Raw genomic sequence first — 20,748 nt, 5'->3', positions numbered from 1 at the left:
CTTGAGAATCCGGTAAATTAGAACCAGTTAATGGGCAGTGTCTATAGGTAATGTGGTGCCCAGTGCAAGGCAATGGAAGCAAAGAGTTTTGTCCTGAGAGAATTCTTCCCTGCTTCTGGGAGATCTACACGAGGGTGTTAGCCACATTTGGAGAAGAAGCAAGCTCTAAGACAAACATGGCATACCTTTTTTCCTTAAGATAGCCGAGGTTATCAAATTCAGAGTCAAGTCGTATACCTGCTGAATTCACCAGAAAACTGCTGACACAGGGAGCTGATCTGGAATCCATTCAAATCAGCAAGATCTCTTGTCCTTGGAAGCAGAGAGCCGGAGTCTTGGGTGCAGAATCCTGACAATATCATGCCTTCTGCACAGGCTTATCCTACCTGGGACCAGAAAGCAGTCATAGTTACCTGGATCTTAGAAAAAGAACATCCTTCTCAAATATGAGTGTCCTGCTAGACTCCACTTCCATCACAAGAGAGCTCCAAGAGCTGGGATCCAAAAGTTCAGGAACACCCTCGTCCAGAGGAAGGTCCTAACAGAGTCAGCCAAATTTATCGAACCTGTTAGCAATGTGGCCTAAGCAAAAAAGTCAATGAGTCCAGAAGGTGACACCTCTGGCACACGCTTACAAAGCAACTGGGACTGATGCCACAGGTGTTGACCCTTCCCTTCTCAATCTTTTCAATGTTCATGCACTAACTCTGTTGAATTCTCTTTTGGGGTGGTTGTGGGAAGTATAGATATGCTGACCTCTCTCACTCACCCAGTGAAGAGTGAAACCAAGAGATTATATCTACCGCTTATTGTGTACTTACTATGTGCTAAAGGCTGATCTGGGCACATCCATGTATTGTCTCATTTAACCTTTGGAACAGTCCTCAGAGTCAGGGAAGCCAGAGAAGAGAGACCCCCCCCACCCCAGGCTGTGCAGTAGAGGGTAAGAGCAGGGGGTGAGGCCCAAGTGGACGGCAGGAAGGAGTGGCTGAGGGAGGAAGGTGACTGAGTGGGGAGGGAGATGCCATCAACGTGTGCTGCTGTGTGTTGGGCATGGGTAGCATGAGTGAAGCTTTGCTCTCGTGAGTTGAGAACAACATTGGTATAAATGTTTCAACATCAATGGATTCAATTCTGAGATTACTGAATCACTGGGGCCCTGGGGGTGGCCTACTAACTTGGGGATTGTTACTAGGGTGGGCCCCGAATCTCATGGATGGTATGGTGGCCAGGAAGGGAATTAAAGGATGTATCTAGGGAGAGTTCCTTTATCACTTACCTATTCATAAATCCTCACTTGATACCCACCATGTGCCAGGGAATAAACTGATGAGCAGATTAGACACAGTTCTTGTCCTCAGGGAGCTTACCATCTAGTAAGGGAGACCAGCAATGAAGCAGGAGGGACAATGCCATGTGCTGAGCACTCTGATGGGGTGAGGGACACAAGGTGTTGTAGGGCCACAGGGCCGTGGCACCAAAGCCAGGTCTAAGGGCATGGAATCACTTTCTACAGGAGAAGACATCTAAGCTAAGACCTAGACTCCGTTCCCCCTTTGGTCTCCTTCTTCACCCCGCTCCTCTCTAGGAATCCATCTAGACTTCAGAAACAACAAAGCACAATTTGGACTAATAGGAAAACCAAGCTCAACACAGACAAATGAAAAATAAATCTGCTTTTGCCCCTGTTCACAAGCCATTCAAAACCCCCAAGGTGTCCATTTCCATTGTCTGTCTCCAGCCAGAAGTGGCTAGTCCCATGTCCCCCGTGCTCCTCCTGGCATCTGGATGGCACAGGGAGGGCTCTGGGCTTGGCTGCTGTGGCCACCAGACCAGGCTCTTGGGTTAGGCTTCTACAAGGTCTGCAGAAGTCCTGCCAGCTCCAGATGGACATTCCCTGAGATGCTGCCATCCCACCTGGACAGCGGCAGGTGAAAGCCAAGGGAGGCACTGTGGGTACCCAGCAAAGACGTCATCAAAGCTCCATAACTTTAAGGTTGGAACGCAACTCGGATGACACCTTGTTTCAAGATGAAGAAATGGAGACCTGAAGAGTGGTGAGGCCGAGCCAGGACTCACAGTGGTGTTGAGATTTCAGCTGCCGAGCTTGCTGGCAGTCCCCAGCTCTCCTCCATGGCCCCACTTCTCCCAGAGTTCCACAATTAGGTGAGGATGGGTCTCCTTCAGGGCTTGGTAGAATTTGTCTTTGCAGGCCCAGTCCCAGGACTTGCTGAAGCTAAACAGCTTGCGCATCTGGCTCGGCGTGGTGGCCTCAGCCCGCACTTTCTCATACTGCTCTTCGCTCAGCACCAGTCCATGCAGCTTGTCCAGGACGGGGTCCACCGATGTCACTCGAGCCACCAGCTGCTCCCGGTACCGGTCCACGAAGTGCAGCGAGGCTGGTGCAAGTCCGTGTGAAGGTGAGACTGCCAACAAACAAAGAAGGGCTTCACCACGGCTTCTACCTCCCATGCCGCGCCCCCCGCCCCCAGCTCTCTGCACTCACCTCAGCTGCATCCCTGGCTCCTTCTCCCCCTGTAACCACCAGAAAGGCACCTCTGCCCTCTGTCATGTCAGCATCTAGCCTAGCACTCTGCTTGAGCTGGGGGTTGGGGGGGTTAGTGGGGGGGGTTCATGATGGAGGCGTTTGAGGCTGTCCAGTGGGAGGTGCCAGGGCCTCCATGGGCAGGAGTAAGGGGGATGGGGAGGGACTCTGCCCCAGGGCACACACCACTGTCCAAGGCTTGATCCCTTGTGAGGTTTGCAATGATGGAATCCCTTTCTTTCTCTCTTCCCTCCCTTCCAGGACCAGATAGTACACTCCAGAACTGCCATGGCTCCTGCGATCTCTAACAGCTGTTACTGACCTTTCAGGGCTGGAGGGACCGGAGTCGCGGTAAGTCTGAGATCTCCTGGAGGAAAACAGATATGAAGAAGCATCTGTAACAGTGCTAGTTATTGACACAAGTGATAATCCTCAAAACTCTTACCCACTTCTGAGATTCTTTGATTCTGAGAACTAGCTACAGACAAATTCTGATAGAATCTAGAGTGAGGGCTGGAAAGCTCCTTCGAGATTATGTGGGTGAATCCCTTCCTCATGACCACGGAGAAACTGAGGCCCACAGGCCATGACCATAGACAGGGAAAGAGAGAGAGAGAGAGAGTGGGAGAGAGGGAGAGAGAGAGAGAGAAGGCAAGTAAATGAGCAACAGCAGTTTCTTCCTCCACACTCTAGACATGGTTTAATCCAGTCTTGGCCTGAATGGAATCCTGGTGGAAAAATAACTAAGTCCCTTGCTAGGTAGCTTAAACTATCTGAGATCTCCTTATCCTGAGCAGAAATGTACCTCCTTGTCTTTGTTTGGCCTTCTAGACTCACACCGTTCTGGATTTTGATGTCAGAATTAAGAATCAAGATCAAGAAAATCTTAGCCCTTGGGAGGAAAGGGTGAATTTCAATAGGAAAAACTACGGCAACAACAACCAATGAAGAGGCTTAAACAATTACTTTCATAAGGAGAGGAAGGGGGAGTCCACAGCAGCTCGTGTGGACAAGACCTGAGATTCTGAGCAGACCCCCAGTTCAGTGTGACCTGACAGTGTGGGGAGGTGGACACCAGGAGAGGGCAGCTCCAGTTGCGGGACTGGGAGCACCGGGTTCATTCATATGGAGGGAGGATGGTGTTCCACATCCTTCCTGCTGACTGGACAGCATGGAGTCCATCCTGACTCATCTGCAAACTGGAGCATATACTGAGGAAGGTGACTGGGTTGCAAAGAATCCCAGTTATTCGAAATAGAAGAGCAGTGATGGAAGGAACTGGAAATGTTTAACTGGCATAAGAGGAGGCTTAGAGAAGGCCATGATCACAGTTTTCAAGTATATGAAGGGTTTTCCCATGAGGAAGGAAATAGACTTCTGTCAGCTCCAAGGGACAGAGTTGAGACTAAGAGGAGGAAGAGATTGGCTTAATATGAGGAAAAAGAATAATTTTACTACTGTTTATTAAGGGCCACCGCATGAAACATGTTCCTACATCATTTTATTTAATCCTACAAGTTAGGCATTATGATCCTCATTTTACAGCTGAGGAACCCGAGACTCAAATGAGTTATTTGATTTTCCCAAGATCACGCAGCAAGTAAGTGCCAGAGTGGGTTTCAAACCCAGGGGCGATGCTGGGGCTGCTTAGTTCTCTACCTGTGATGGCACCCAAGCCAAGACTGAGTGAAGCCCACTCTTTCCCACCACACTGTGAAGCCTGTTTGTCGCAGCTCGGAAGCCAGATTCACCATATTTCAATAGCTGACAATGGCTGGTTGTTCCTAAAACTGTTTAGGGTATTTTGGTTCTTGGGGGTATTGGTGCTGGACTAAGAGACTGTAAAGTTTCATCCACCCCTGAAAATTCATTATTTGATTCCCTCTTGCCTACCTTGAAAATAACTGAATGATCCAGGTTAGAGTATCTGATATTGCCAAAATTGGCTCAAGCCGTACAACCCTATAACCACCTACTTCTTATTCTTTCATCTCACATCCAAGCTATTGTGAGAAACTTTGCCAAAGGCCTTGTGCATGTTGAAATCTGTTAATTAAAGGGCAGTGTGGAAACACCATGGTTCTCTCCCATGGTTCTTGGGAGAGAGCATGGAGCTTAGAGTCAGATTAACTTGAGTTCAAATTATTATCATATCAGCTGTCATGCAACTAGAAAAAGCCACGTTATTTCTTTGAGCTATTTTTTTCCCATCAGCAAATTGTGATTATACAAACTCACACACACACACACACACACATGCACACTTTAATTGACTTTCTCTCTCCCACCTCTAAGCTCCCTGGACTTGTCTCAACTTTACCTCGTTTCACCAAGGCCTCCCATACCACAGTCCCATCTTTCTTGTCTCTCATTTGCAGCTTGATCCCTGTCCCGAAATGGTCAATGTAGAACTCAGAGAAGAGCTGGGATTCCCCAGGGCTCCGATAACAGAGTTCCAATTCCTGCAGAGAGAAAGAGTCGTCATGTGAGAAGCCACCGATCATCCTGTAAGTGAGATCTTTCTCCATCTGACATCCTCTTGGCCCTGCTCAACCCCACAGGGACACTAGGATGATCAGTACTGAAATTAATCATTACCTTCAGACACTGCTCTTTTCCTAATTTCCCACAAATCGTGACTCGGAAGGATGAGGACACAGCTGGGACCCCATGGATGAGTCAGGACTCATCCTTAAATGTAGTGCTCGCACATCCTAAACCAGATCCTTCTCCCTCCACCTTGAACCAGATCCTCCTTCCTCTGTCTCCCCTATCTTGACCCCAAACCCTCATTTCTCCAGCCCAAATCCTCTCTTCTCATTGGATCCTAAACTTGACCCACTTTCAATCAACAGAAAATTTATATTCATCTCCTTTCCTAAATCACATCCAAGACAGAACTCTTGATTCCCAACTGTCTTCCAAACATTCTCTCTCCCCACTTTCCCCAAACTCAGTAAATGGCACCACTGCCCACTCAGCACTCAGTTTCCAGATTTAGGCATCATCCTTAACTCCTTCCTTTCCCTCCCCACAGGCCAAGTCCTATTGGCTCTACCTTCAAGATATGCCGTGAATCTATCAACCTTTCTCTGTCTCCACTGTGACCTTCCCAGTCAGGCCGCCATCAACTGCTGCCTGCAGTATTGCAATAGCCTTTCCACTTGTCCGTGTTTCCATTCTTACCCAGCAGCCAGAGGCATCTATATGAAAGTAAATCGGGTCTTGTATTACCAAGTTTAAGACCCTCTAAACGCCTGTCATTGCTCTTAGAACAAAATCCAAACTCCAGGTCAGGGCTAATGGGGTCAATGGACCCTACAAAACCTCTGCCTCTTGTCTGGCCCCATCTTCCTCCTCTCTTTTGCTACACTCATTAAGCTCTGCCACACTGGCCTCCACTTTGTCACCTGGAGGTATCAAGCTCCCTCCTGCCTCTATGCCTCTGCTCCTGAAGTACTCTGCCACAAACCTCCATGTACCTGAGCCCTTCTTGTCACTCAAGTCTCACAAATGTCACCTCCTCAGAGACACTTCCCCTGACCACCCAGTATAAAGTTGCCCAAGTCACTCTCTTACATGGCTTGGTTGTATTTTCTTTACAGAATTTCATGGTTCGTGGTCATTATTTCTTTAATTATTTATATAGGTCTCACCCCACCAGGATGTCATCTTCCCAAGTACAAGGCTTTGTCTTTTTCACTGAATTATCCCCACTGAAGATGGTGCATAGTTGGCACTGGGTGAATGTTTGTTGAATGACTGAATCATGTCTCTCATCCCTTGTTTACAACTGATATAGCAGGAAAATCCAAGGTATTTATCCTTGGATTCATGTTTCCCAACTCAAAAGATATATCACTTCCTCCTAACTACTGGATATCTATTCCATTTGTCATTGTCACATGAGATGGCTCAACGATTCATCTCACAACAGAAGGAGAAAAGAAGTCAACCACAGACTACCATTCAGTGGACCCTCTGATCCTAAGCAGCAAACTCTGGGCAGGGTGAAGATTGAATGTCATGGACGAATGTCCAGTGGCCTGATGTCATGCCCCTGTGGCTGAAAGGGGAGACTGAGAAAGAACAAAAGCCTGCCCGTGACATCCAGGGACTGATCTGATGCTCACAGCCAAAGCTCAGTGTTATTACAGTCTCACCTGAGGCTGCCATCCCAGCCATTTTGTCCTTGTAGGACACACGCAATTTCACAGAATGTCCCCTTCAGACAGGTCACTGTGCAACCCACAAAATGCCAAACATCCCTTCTTCCCACTAAATGAGTGACTGCTGTGTAAGCAATTATAGCTTTGTCCTTGCTGTGTCTGCCCTCCCTAGAGATAAGATTTGTTGAGGTTCCCAATCATAGAACTGCTCCTGCCTTCTGACAACACCCAATCTAGAGAAAATCTCCATTTCCTTAGGCTTTTCCCCAAATTACCCAACCAAGGCCCAAATCCTATACTGAGTTCTTTCCAATGCTCTTGTACTGAGAGGCCACGCCGTTCCCCATGGCTCATATTCTCTTACTGCAGTGAGTAATAAACCCAGAGTGTTCAGCTCCAGATGTGTTCCTGGTGCTTTCGCCTGGAGGACATTGACATCCTATAGCCCAACACTTCTCAGTACCCCTAAGTCAAACCCCATTGTCGTCCCCATCCTGAATGGGACCCTCCTTCTCACTAGCTTCCTTTCTCCCAATCTTTGAAGCATTCCTGCTCACCCTAAGTCCCTCTTGCTGTCTGCCCAACTCCATTTTGCCTTGTCCCTGGGAATGCTATGAGACCTGCCCCACAGGTATTCCCAAGCGTGACCTCTGATCCCAGTGAGGGGCGAACATCTGGGCTGCTCACCTTGGGGATTATTTCTAGCTTCTTTGAACCAGACACAGTGTAGCGGGAGCCCACGTAGAGTGGGGTCAGCGGGGGTGGCTTGTGTATTCGCACAAACTGGAACTTCTTTTCTTCATCGTCTATGGCCTAAGGAGCATACAGAACAACGATCAAGGGAGATGTGGCTGTGTCTGGTGTCTGGCTCAGAGATTCCGTCCTATGGAGTCTGGTCTGAATAAAGTAACGTGGTGCTTCTCTGTGTTTGTGTGGGAAGGGGGGGCTGTACCACCCCTGCACCCCTCTCCCCCCATGCACTGCTACACAGAAAGCCCACCCTTGGCCTTGGCTAAGTTCAGGGGGGGTCTCGGGGCATTGCTAGAGAAGAAGTGAGAACTGGGGAAAGGAGAGAGTTCTGGGCATGGGGCCTTCCCATCCTTTTGACACCTGGAAAGAGTCTGCAAAAGGTTGCCCAGAGATGAGTGAGGGAGCAGCAAACCCCACTGGGGGAGACCTTAGGGAGCCAGGAGACCAGTCCATGGCTGAGCAGGGGGCAGGATTATTCACCCACTTCAAGGTACCCTTTTATAAAGAGGCCTATCCTTATTCCCAGTTGACCCATCTGGGGGGCTCTCTGGCTGCATTTCATGATTGCTCACAGCCCACCCTGGCCCGCCCTTTCTGGCTCTTAGTCCACCTTCCGAATGGTGCAGTCGTTGGGGATCAGGTAGAGGTGGAAGGTGACTTCCTCAGGTTGAAAGTGATAGTACAGCAACACGGTGGAGGTGACGGGAATGAAGGGCAGGGCAGCATGGATCATTCTCAGTAGAACTCCCACCGGGGAGAAGCTGGGGTTTTCCAGGACTGCGTAACATGGCTCCACCCTGGCCGGCTTCTCCAGGAGCATCCCCTCCTCTTTAAAGTGGGCCACTTGGAACAGGGAGATGTCCACATGGGCCCCTGTCAAAGAATGGATTCAAGAGGTGAGGATTTAGTACCCTGACTGAGTCAGGCTTGGCTGGAGCAGTGGGGTCGCAGGGTGTAGGCTTAGTGGCCTTCATGGGGCACTCAGCCAGGGAAGGGGGCATGGCTGGGTCTGGAGCCTTTGGGGGATGTCGGCAATACTGTCTCCAGGGTGGGAGCACTGTAGGAACTCCCTTGAGCCAAATCCATACACAGGCCCAGTCCCTGGCCCTGGAGCTGGGACAGACACTGACCCCATGATAACCTGTGCTGGTGTGAAGTCTGTAACTGTGAGGGCCGTTAGTGATGCTGGCAGGTTTGTCTCCAGGCAGCTGGAGAACAAGGAGGAGGGAAGGATAGTGGAAATGGAGTGACCAAGCGTAGTGTACATTTGTCAAGTATTTGGCCACCCACCGTTCAGACTCTTCCTGTCAGGAAGAACCTCCTTCTCCACCATGTGTGGATCTTGGCAGGAGACAAGCTGGTCCTCCCACTCAGGAAGTCTCTACTTCCTGGTGGCTATGACACAGGTGTGCAACCAAGACTTGACTAAGTGGATGCTCCTAACCAGGCCCTTGATCTTGAGGGGGTGAAGCAAAGATGAAAAGACAGAGATTCTCTTGGCAGCAGCAGTAGAGTCAAGAGTCCAGTGGCCACCATGGCAGGAGGGTCCTGCTGTGGCTGTGTCTGCAACAGAGGTCTCCCCATATTTTTCTTTGTGTGACCTTGGCTATGTTCTTGGTTTCTCAGCACCTTTTGGTGCTGCATCTTTTTTTAAAGGCTTGCCTAATCTTTTGTTAAGTCTATAAGCTACTCAAGAATCATCCTATACATTCCTTTTCTGCCTAAATCAGACAGAATTGGTTTCTTTGATTGCAGCCAAGAACGCAGATCTGTGCACCAGGCGAGGATGTTAACACCACAAGAGAGAGCGTGAGGGATGAAGGCTGGCAGTGGGAGCAACCCTGGCCTAGAGGTCAGGAGTCCTGGCTCCATCCCTGTGTTGCCTGGCAACTGCCGCAATGCAGGTGGTTTCTGGCAACAGAGGGGCATCTGGCAAGCCAGACAAGGCTCTTAGGCTGCATGGGCTCCAATCAGAACACTGCTGAGTGATGTTAATGCCAGAAGGGGCCATGGAGACCATTACTTAAGTTTTCTCATTTATTAATGGCTTTTTTGGGGTGAAAAATAACACCACAGTGGTGTACACAATCTGAAAAAGTGTGGAAGAATTCACCTGTGATCTCATCAAACAATACAACTATTACCATCTTTCCCTTTTCCATTAGTCTTTCTCTGCAGCAACATCTTTCCACGTTTCCATTGTAGTCCACGTAGCTTTGTCTCCTGCCTTTCCCAGGTCAGGTTAAATTGTGGCAAGCATCTGTCAGACCTTTTTTTTTTGTGAGGAAGATTAGCCCTAAGCTAGCATTTGCTGCCAATCCTTCTCTTTTTGCTGAGGAAGATTGTCCCTGGGATAACATCTGTGTTCATCTTCCTCTACTTTATACGTGGGACGCCTGCCACAGCATGAGTTGATAAGTGGTGCGTAGGTCTGCACCCAGGATCTGAACTTGTGAACCCCGGGCCACCAAAGTGGAATGTGTGAACTCAACTGCTGCGCCACTGGGCAGGGCCCTGTCAGACCTTTCTAATGACTGCAGCATACACTCCCTGCTAGTGAATGCATCATCCTGGAATTCACCACTCACCTCTTGTTTCAGTGTTGAGGTTGCTTCCAGCTTATCTCCATCATAAATAGTGCTGCCATATGCACATATTTCTGCAGAGAGCTTTTCGATTTCCCTTGGGTTATTGCCTTGGAATCAATAAGTCCCAGGGGATGAGAAAAGTGTGTGAAACGATGAGAACATTTTTTTTCTTTTTAAAGATTGGCATCTGAGCTAATACCTGTTGCCCATCTTCATCTTTTTCTTCTTCTTCTTTTCTCCCCAAAGCCCTCCAGTACATAGTTGTATATTCTAGTTGTAGGTCCTTCTAGTTGTGGCATGTGGGACGCTGCCTCAGCATGGCTTGATGAGCGGTGCCGTGTCCGCGCCCAGGATCCGAACTGGTGAAACCCCGGGCCGCCAAAGCAGAGCGGGTGAACTTAACCACTCGACCATGAGGCCAGCCCCCTGGAACATTTTTATGACTTGTCCGCTTTAGCCAAATTTCTTCTCCAAGAGCGGGTGCCACTTTGCACTGCCACTGGTGTCACTAAGTGGATGGTCTCACCTTGCCCTTCACAGCACTGGAATGTCCTCACAGGTCAGATGGGGGGAACTGAAACCCTGGGAGGGAAGGGCTTTTCCCGAGGTCACAAGCCTGCCAGAGCCCTATGACAAGAACCCTGCCCTCTGACTACAGTGGTGGCACTTTCAGACTGCTCTGTGCCACGCTAATTTTGGCTGAATTCTGGAAGGTGCTGTGTGTCTCCAGCTCACCTTCTTGTTAGGGTGACCAACTGTCCTGGCTTGCCCAGAACTGAAAGGGTTCCAGAGATGCAGGACTTTCAGTGCTAAAATCAGATGACCCCAGGCAAACCAAGATGAGCTGGTCATCCTACTATGTGTGCATATTGCCCTTTCCATAGACTGTAACAGAATCCCTTTATCCAAACTTGCTGACTGAGTATATTTGTGCTAACCGATTGGAGGGAGAAAGGAAGCAACAGAGAAGATCCTGGTCTGAAGGGGAAGAAGGGTGAGTGGTGACTGGGACAGGTATCACTGGCATAAAGACTTTCTCTCTGGAGCTGCCTTTGACTGGTCTCATTAGAAATATTCAGAACCAGCCATCACAGGGTAGGAGGGTTTCTGTGGCAGGATCCGGGGCCCAGGGACTCACATCCCTTTATTAAACAAAAGTACACAATAAACTTCTGTTTACTTGTGCTCCTCAATCCAGGCCCCGTGGTTATGGCTGTGAAGAGGGACAGCACGGGCTCTGCAATCCTGGAGCTCATGGCCCAACAGGGAAGACAGACAGCAAATAGAACAACGAGCAAAGCTCACACGTGCTGTCCCTCCTCCTTCCCAGCCTTGGGCCACTGCCACTCCCACAGTCCAGGAGTCTGAGGGCTCTCTCTCATTTAAACCCTGCCCTTGGCCTTACGGTCTGATTCCACTGCCCTACCCTTCCTGCTGATGTGTTCTCAGCACCTTCCAGGCTCAGGTGAGCTGTTGAGGGTAAAGTGACTTTCCTGCTGGAGGAGGGGCACCGGGAGCCCCACTACATAAAGGTGGGGGCATAGAGGGCTGTCTGGCCAAGTGGTTAATGACATGGGCTGCCGGAGTTTGACTCCCAGCAAAACCACTTACTGCCTCTGAGAGTCTGAGCAGGTTACTTAACCACTCCTTGCATCACCTGCAAAGTGGAGCCAACAACAGCGTCCACCTCCTAGTGTGACTCTGAAGATTAAACGAGTCTGTGTCCGCAAAGCACTTGGATAGAAGGGTGACATGCTATGGTTATGGGTAAAATGCAGCTTGACCAAGAGCATCACAACCTGGCTGTTGTGGTTCTTTCTGTTTCTTCCTTAAATGACTTGGCCCACTCCTCCTGGTAACCCTTGGGGTCTGGGAAGGAAAAGCTACTCTGATCTTTTGAAGATGCATTTTGCTGAACCTGAGTAGTTTTTGGACTTTATTGCTGTACAGTTCAGAAGGCATTGGTTCCAGAGAAGCAACAGACTCGAGGCATGTGAAATATCATGGTAGTTCCCAGCAATCTAGAGCAGGTGCATTCCTGGGGCAGGCAGGGAGGGCGAGACGGAGGAGCAGGGAACGATCCCACCCAGGTGGCTGTGTGAGTACCCTCCTTCCCCACGGGCAGCACAGAGGAGCGAGCACACCAAAGTGAGTGAACTCACTTTCCTGGAGGAAGGGCTGTGTGGAGAGCAGGGGTCTGTGTGTGCTGGGGGAGATGGGTAGTGGGGGCGTGAAGGACCTGAAAGGACAGGGCCAGCTTCATGGGCACGTGGCCTATGCAGTCACACAGAGCTCTGTACTCATAAGGGCCTCACGCTTGGTTTAATGCTCTACTGTTGCCATCTTGAAACTTAATAACTTTTGAACAAAGGGCCCCCTGTTTTCATTTTGCTCTGGACCTCACAAGTGATGGAGCTGGTCCTGCAGGAGGATGAGACTGCCCAGAGCGGCGAGTTCTGTGAGGCCCTGGGGTGAAGCTGAGATACTAAAAGCTCTAAGCTCCTTCTATAGTGGGAGAAAACTCACCGTGGAAAGTTGATAACTTGATATAGGACCTCACCAATGACAGTGAAGAAGCAGCCAGTGCCCAAATCCTAAATTAGTATCGCATTAGGCAGTGAGGTCATTGTTTCCAGGACAACCGACAGCTGCAGCCCAGGCAGCAGGCAGCAGGGATTCCTGGAGGGGCTGGGATTCCTGGCTGGGCGTGGCCATGGTGAGCTACAAGCAGCCTTTGTGCATTTCACCTCTTGCCCTGTGTACGGAATCCAAAGGGAACAAGTGCTGTCCGGGCACAGGGTGGGGTCCAAAGGTGGTCTAGGGAAGGCTGATGGCACATGGGCTTGGGCAGGTGTGGGGTGGGTGTGGATGTAGCTCTCGTTGCAGGGTTAATAGGACCCCAGCTCTGGGAAGCATCCTCACCTCTCTGAGCTTCAATTTCCTCATTGATACAAAAGGGAAAAATCATAGTACCTAACTTACCAGGTCGTTACAAAAATTGAGATGCTACCAATACATATGGAACTGCCTTGTGTGATATCAGGCACAGAACGCTCAGTTAATCGTTCATTTGTTATGATTAGCCACGTCCCAGGAATCCTCAGAGAAAGTGCCACCAACTTGGTGAATTCACTCCTGTCCGCATCTGGCCTTCAGCCTATAGGCTTAGGCTAGATTCCTGTGCCCTTGGAGGGCCACTTCTTCCTTGGGCAAATCCCATTTCCTAGGCCTACCAGAAGGATGTACAAGACTGACCAGGGCATGGTTGGGGTGTCCTCCTGACAGGGCGTGGCGGGCTCACCCACCCCTGAGAGCTGGTGTGAAAGGGGGCCTGGGAGCAGGTGCTAAAGTCACGCTGCCCTCTCGGGCACTGCTGGTGCCTTCTGGCTCCAGGCCTTGGACGTAGCAGGTTTTTCCTAGAATGTCTTGGCGTAGAGTGGAGCGTGGCAGTGTAGCCCTGAGCATGGCAGGCCAAGGGCAGACCAAGTGCTCTCATTGCTGGGCAGAGCCGAACCCATTGACTCCATGGGCCAAGCCCCTCTGTCCCTGGCAGAGACCCCCTGGGCAAGGTCTCACTTTGTGGGAGGGGCAGGATGGCTGCTGTAGCGGCTATATTTACCACTCTGCAGATGGTCAGGTGCGAGGAAATAACTTGTCCTAGCTGTGGTCTGAGCCATCAGTGCTGGCTCCCCAGCTTTCCCCCATGTGGTGGGCCTCTACAGCCCCTGGAGCTATCTTGCTCCTCCCTCCCTCATGCTTTACTCTGGAACCTTCCCTAATGACCCTGTCTGTCCAGCCATGTGCCTCCGGATCCCCGAGTCTTTCCCCTTGGTCCTGGTCATTTCCCCGCCCCATGCTCTCTTCCTGGTGTGCAGCTCGAATTGTTTACTAAGCCTTGTGGTCTCAACAAATGAGCCTTCCCTGGTCCTGGGTGCTGGGCAGTTCCCTGCTTGTTATTTTTATCATTCCATCTTTTTCTTTCTACTAGTTTGTAAATTATTCTTCTTGCACATATATTCTTTGATTATAATATATATATATATATTTAAAGATTTTATTTTTTTCCTTTTTCTCCCCAAAGGCCCCCAGTACATAGTTGTATATTCTTCGTTGTGGGTCCTTCTAGTTGTGGCATGTGGGATGCTGCCTCAGCGTGGTTTGATGAGCAGTGCCATGTCCTTGCCCAGGATTCGAACCAACGAAGCACTGGGCCGCCTGCAGCGGAGCACGCGAACTTAACCACTCGGCCATGGGGCCAGCCCCTGATTATAATATTTTTGACCCTAATATATTTGACCCTAATATTTTAATGTAAACCTAACGTAAATCAGTCCCTTGACCTAGAGGTTACCAAATATATTTAACTATGGGGCTGGCACTATAAATTAATGTATCAATCAATATACCAATGAAACATTGAAAACATATCCCCCTTTATTTCATACATATCATAAAAGTGCTTATAACTGATATAAGCTGTAACACAAATTGTTTATTAAATCATTCTATCATAATTAAGTGATGCTCCTGTTTGAGTCATGATCTGACATGGGGAGCTGCATCAGACTCTTCTAACTTTCTCATTAAATTGATAGACTCTGGGTGCCTGGCACTCAGCACTGGCTGGGTGGGCCCCTGATGCCCCCTGTGCCCACATGGCCTGGTATGGAAAGCCCGTGCTGTAGCCCCTGCCAACAACAGTGCTCCTGATGCCCCCTCCTGCTGCCCAACAGGCTCGGACCCTCCTGCCTACCCTGAGTGTCTGGCCTGATACTGCCTCGGCCACGCCATTCATGCCTGCACCACACTCAGGCCCTGTTACTCACCTCTGTGGCCAGCACTGTATGATGTGAGGTCATTCGTGGTCTCAGAAAGTGGAGAATTTCTTTCCTGGCCAGTTCAGAAGTGTTTCAGCATTTTAACCTGGACAGCACTACTGGTGCAGTCTTTACCTTCCTTCTGAACAACACAAAGACCTTAGAATTCTGGGGCCGGCCCCGTGGCTGAGTGGTTGTGTTCGTGAGCTCCACTTCAGTGGCCCAAGGTTTTGCCAGCTCGGGTCCTGGGCATGGACATGGCACCGCTCATCAGGCCATGCTGAGGCGGCATCCCACATGCCACAACTAGAAGAACCTATTACTAAAATATACAACTATGCACCCGGGGCCTTTGGGGAGAAAAAGGAAAAATAAAAATCTCAAAAAAAAAGAACCCTTAGAATTCTTTAACACTCTTCTTTGCTATTGTCGTTGGCATTTTCATTCTCTTTTAAATCCCTGGCATCAGACATTATTATTGTTGATTTATCCAGTTCATGTTTTCTTAGACGTACCCATACACATCTCAGAATCTTTGCTGACCGTTCCATCTTGCACTTCACACCTTCCGTGTGGGATCATTCTCCTTTTGCCTGGGGTACATCCTTTAGAATTTCCTTTAGTCAGGATTTGCTTGTAGAAAGCTCTCTTGGTTTTAGTTTGTTTTAAAAAAATCTGTTTTATTCTCTTCTTAAAAAAAATAATTTTTCTGTGGTTACAATTTTCTTGATTGACGGCTATTTTCTCAGTAGATTGAAGATGTCATTGCATCGTCTTCTGCCTTCCATTGCTGCTGTTCAAAAGTCAGTTGTCTGCCTAATTGCAGTACCTTGCTAGATAATTTATCTTTCTTTCTGGGTGCTGTCAAGACCTTCCCTTTGACTTTGGTATTCTGTAGTTTCATTATAATGGGTCTAGTGCTGATTTCTCTCTCTTTTTTTTTTGATTTTTGAGATTTCTCATTATGAGAAGTCACAACTTTCAGCAATTCTAGAAATTTCTTAGAAATTCTCTCTTTGAGTACTGCATCTTCTCCATTCTCTCTATCTTATTCCTTTGGATTCTGATTAGATGCATGTTAAGCCTCCTCATGCCATCCTCCCTGCCACTTAATCTTTTTTCCCCTATATTTTCTATAAATTCAGTTTGTTTCCAAACTCAGTTGACAATTTTTAATGGTTTATTGCTTCTTGCTCATATTTTTTAAGACTACTTATGGCTTTAAGCATATGAAACGTACTTATTTTGTGTTCTGTTCGTGGTCATTTCAATGTCTGAGTCTTTATGGGACTGATTCTGGTACCTGTAGTTTCCATTGATTTTCACTTATGGTACCTTGTTTGCTGTTCCTGAGATTTTTGACCGTGAACTTATATTTCTTGGCACTTTATCTGTGGGAAGTCTCTGGAGGTGAGCGAGGTGGGCATAAGTCCATTACTCTTTCTGACTACATATCCTACTGGGAAGCCCCCCTTTCGTGGCTGCAGCTCTCAAATGGAATCTGGTGACATGGTTTCTTCTCATTACTAGTCCCTAGGTACCCCAACATTCTTGTGAGTTCACTTAGACTTACTTTGTAAATAGTGCTGTCTTTGAAAAATCTCTTCAAAAACCTCAACAGCATATCATCTGTTTCCTGCTGGGACCGTGAGTGATACAAGCTATGTGAAGAGCACTTACTAAGTGCCAGTTCTTGTTGCTATGGAGGAGAACAGTTTCTATATAGGGAAACTTGCAAGGAATTCAGGCAAAAATAATTATGAGGCTGGGAGAGAAATATACTTCAAAAAAGGTATGCCCAGAGCACTGGGGAATGAGGGAAAAGCCGTCCCCACTCTACAACCCTCTCAGTGTCTCTAAGGAAGCCCCGAGCTCCTCCCCCAGCATGTTGCCATCCAAAGCCCCCTTCAGGCCTGTTCTCTCCACCATCACTTCCCTCCACCCCTCGCTCTTGCTTACCTTGGAGGACCACAAAGTGAGGGAGGTACACAGCTGCCACAGCTCCTGGCTCAGCCTTGATGTCAAACAGAGGCCCTACCACCATCCAGCTGTGCTGTGGGACAGTCCTGTCCAGGAATTGGCCCCAGGCACAGAATTCAATCTCGATGGTCACTGGCCCTCTCACCACAAAATGGAGACCTGTGTTGGGCCAGCGGTAGGAGCCAGCCATGGGGAGGTGAACTCTGGGAGAAACAGGGAGAGGTAGACACTGAATTACTCTACACAAACTCACTGAGCGCATCGTTGATGCCAGACCCCATGCAGGGCACTGTGGATTTAGCCGAGTGGCTACAAGCTGAGATGTTGGCGTCAGACAGATTTGACTTTGAGTTCTGGCTCCTTTTTGTGTATGTTTGAAAATTTTCCTAATAAAACCTCTTTTTCCATAATAAAAGCCCCCACCTGGTATCTCAGCCCTGTGCCTGCCTGCTGGCTTGGAAGGGGAGGGGACCTGATGAACTGTGGGTGGGGTGCTGACCGTCTGTGGGGGCCCAGTGTAGGGATGGTAGGGTGGCAGAGGCCAGCCTGGGCTAGCAGAGCCCGCTCACTCACCGGTACAGACTCCTCTCTTTGTCAACCACCTCGGTAGCCACAGGACCCATGGGGCCCCAGAAGTCATCTTTGGTCTCCAGAGGCTCCACGTGCGGGTCCCCCGGAGAGGCAGGGAAAGGCAGAAAGAGGGGTTGCACCTGTACCACTTGAGGGGAGCTGCTCTCTGGAACAGGCAGGGCAGTGGTCAGCTCTAGGTTCTTCTGTCTGGTCTCCACCAGCCCTTGAAGGCTGGACCTTGGAGGGGCCCCTCCCAAGGTTGATCTGCCTGGACTGTGGCAGGCATGTGTCTGCAGCCTCTGTTCCTGCTTTTGGGTTGCCCGCCTGCTCTCTGGGGAGGCCCAATCCTGCTGCCCCCTGACCCAACCCCTGCCCACCTGCCCTTTCCCAAGATCCAGAAGTGTCGCTTTTCCCAGCATGCCCCAGGTGGGCAGCTTATGAGAGGAACATGGCTCAAAAGATGAATGGGCAGGAATGGAGAGGTGATGCCCAGACCTCAGAAGCCCAGAGTGGGCCTTCGGAGACTGGGCCCTGGCTCAGAGTCTGAGACATGCCACATATGTTCTGGAGAGGAACAGCCCCAGTTCCCGAGGCTGGGAGAGAGGGAAGCAGAAAGTTCTAGGAGTGGGAGACTTTGCATGGGGCGGGCTCTCTTAGGTGAGGAAACTGCCCTGTCCCGAACCAGAGGCAGGGGGATGGAGGGGATGACCTTCCACAGCTGCCCCAGGAGCCATCCTGTTGTGAGGCTGTCAGCCTGGCCCCTTCAAACTACCTGATTCTGCTCTCTGCCGCTTGAGTGAGCACCTGTTTTCACTCATCTCTCCTCCATCCCGGCCTTCGTTAGGGGTCGTCACACTCGGCTTCCTAGACACAGAGTTAGTTGTTCATTCTCCTTGAGATCTTGGAGGAAGCTAGACCTGTCTACGAGGCATCCTTGCTTAAATTCAGCTCATCTGAATTTGAACTCATGGCCCCCGTCTGAGCTTTTCCATAGTTCCTGTCTCTGTGAATGGCCCCCCATCTGCCCAGTCATCCGTGCCAGAACTGGGGTGTCGTCCTGACTCCTCCCATGCCCCCTCCGAAAGCTGACTGATCTCCTAGTCACTACCTCCAAAATAGCTTTCCATTCTATTCTCTTCTCTCCACCTGCATGGCCTCCACCCTAGTCCCAGGCCTGGCGTCTGTGCTTGAACCACCGTAGCATCCTTCTGCTCTTGCCCCTCTCCAGTGCATTTTCTACACAGCAGCTGATCTTGAAATATGAATCTGGCACATCACTTCACTGCTGAAGCCCTGAAATGTCTCTTCATTGCTTTTGGGGTAAATTGAAAGTTCTTAACATGGCCCAAAAGGCCTTACTGTGCCCCTGTGTCCTCCACCCCCTAATCCCACCTGTGTCACTCTCCCCTACTCACTCACTTCTAGACCAGCGCTGCTCAAACGCGGTGTTGAAAATCACCTGGAGGGCTTGTTAAAACACACATTCCTTGACCCCCCCCAGAGATTCAGGTTCTGCAGGTCTGGAGTGGGGCCCGAGACTGCATTTTTGACGAGCTCCCTGGTGATGCTGATGCTGACACTGCTGGTCTATGGCCTACACTTTGGGTAACACTGCTCCAGACACCGGGCCTTCTTCTATTCCTCAAAGGAGCTAAGCTCAGAGCCTCTACCTCTGCCTGGAGTTGACCCCTTCTCGGCCCAGCTAACCCCTCCCATCCTTCAGAGCTCAGCACAGTTCCTCTGGACAGGTGGGCCCAGCAATACACTCACACTGACCCCAGGTGCGATTATACAGGCTGGGGGTCGCTTGTGCCCGTCTCCCTCCTGGACTAAGCTCCTGGCCCTTGCTCACTGCAGTGTGTCTAACATACCGTGGGTCTGCAGGGAACCGTTTCTCCAGTGATGAATGGCTGTTCCTCCTAAGCCTAGGCGCCCTTTCCCTTCCATTTCATCTGAGACACAGTAGCCAAGAACCCCGGGACAGGTGCACTTTGCAATAACAGGCAAATGCACCAAACTGGGAGAACTTGGGGGCTGTAGCAGATTCCCCGGGGGAGGGGGGAGGGGAGATGACTGCTCTCCCAGGGGCTTGCCCCTCAAGCACGGGGCGTGTGTCTATGTGTGTGTTTGAGGAGTGGTGGGGTGGTCTGGTCCCCAAGCCTTGCTCTCTTTGTCTTTTGTCTCCCCCTGGCGGTCACTGCTTTCCATGTTCCAAATCTCACCCACTCACTCATTCACTTTTTTCATTGTTCATTTCCTTATTCACCTAATGGAAGGATTTAAGCAGAGGAGTGACGTGATTCTATTTGTAGCAGACAACCAACCAACCAACCAAACCTCACTCTGGCTGCTGTGGTTTCTTGGTTTTCTCCCGGCTCTGCTCCCTTTGTCACACCCCAAGTCTCTCCCCCATCTCTTGGCTTTGGGCCAGCTGCAAAGTTCTGGGTCTCCCCGCCTTACCATCTGCTGAGGATGAGCAGCTGAGCGTTCTTCTCCAGGGCCCGCAACATCTCCGTCACCTCCTCATTCAGCTGGGTCTGGTCCAGCCTGCAAGCACAAAGGAAATCGAGTTCTCCTGGGACCCCCATACGACCCTGAGGTCCTCAAGGCCCAGAGGCGAGGAATCTGCCACCTCCTTTGGGAGCCTGTCACAGGTTGGTTTCCCTGGGAATTGGGCTCTGAGATGGAAAGTAGAGTGAGGAGGTTTATTAGGGTGTCTTCTTGGGTCAACATACAGGGCAAAGGAAGAGAGGGAAGCAGGATTGCACAGAAGGGGAAGTTGGGCTGTGATGCAATCTCAACGCAGACCTCAGCCAACTCTGCGGGGGGTTCTGAAGCTGGGATGGCCCTTCAGAGCTGTCCCAAATTAGGATGAGGGGCTGGGTCTTTCTACCCTATCACCAGTCAGTCATTGGACGTAGGCCACCCCAGGAAGGTGAGGTCGCCTTGGTTGAGATGGCCATCGTTGGCAGAGGCCAGCCCTGTAGTTGGCTGCCAGCAGCATTCCCAATGGCTAGGGGTTACGGCTTCGTTCCTGAAGGGGATCAGGGCAGCTCTTCACAACGTCCGCCACAGAACAGCCATTTGCCCAAATGACCACCTGGGGGTAGGTCCTGGGATTTGCTTCCCAGGGGATAGAGGTTTGTTGGAAAGAGAGTGCCCTGTTTCCATCTCGCAGGCCGTGTGTTCTGGGGCTTCCCGTTGGATTTGGGATAGCCGTTGCCCTCTCTGGGCCTCTGTGTCCTCATGTCTAGCACGGAAGGACCTGCTCTGTCTGTTGTGAGCCATGGACAAGGCAGGTGAAGAGACCTGGCGCCCTGTAAAGGGCG

General features: G+C 50.1%; 1 protein-coding gene across 3 annotated transcripts in view; it reads right to left on the bottom strand.

The window, feature by feature from the left end:
- Window positions 1-1,661: 1,661 nt before the first annotated feature.
- Window positions 1,662-20,748, bottom strand: part of NLRP1 (NLR family pyrin domain containing 1) — a 51,356-nt gene continuing 32,269 nt past the window's right edge. For all 3 annotated transcript variants that reach the window (XM_023653314.2, XM_023653315.2, XM_023653316.2), the window contains 9 exons: window positions 19,880-19,966; window positions 18,192-18,283; window positions 17,423-17,585; window positions 16,829-17,052; window positions 8,075-8,337; window positions 7,402-7,527; window positions 4,866-5,007; window positions 2,868-2,912; window positions 1,662-2,426 (listed from right to left, as the gene is read on the bottom strand). In XM_023653314.2, coding sequence (XP_023509082.2) covers window positions 2,095-2,426; window positions 2,868-2,912; window positions 4,866-5,007; window positions 7,402-7,527; window positions 8,075-8,337; window positions 16,829-17,052; window positions 17,423-17,585; window positions 18,192-18,283; window positions 19,880-19,966 — 1,474 coding nt within the window. In that variant the 3' untranslated portion in view covers window positions 1,662-2,094. The remainder of the gene's footprint in view (window positions 2,427-2,867; window positions 2,913-4,865; window positions 5,008-7,401; window positions 7,528-8,074; window positions 8,338-16,828; window positions 17,053-17,422; window positions 17,586-18,191; window positions 18,284-19,879; window positions 19,967-20,748) is intronic.

The sequence above is a fragment of the Equus caballus genome, chromosome 11, assembly GCF_041296265.1.
Source record: "Equus caballus isolate H_3958 breed thoroughbred chromosome 11, TB-T2T, whole genome shotgun sequence".
In the NCBI taxonomy this organism is placed as follows: domain Eukaryota; kingdom Metazoa; phylum Chordata; class Mammalia; order Perissodactyla; family Equidae; genus Equus; species Equus caballus.
Note: the sequence above shows the minus strand (reverse complement) of the source record. Positions and strands in the feature narration are given on the sequence as shown.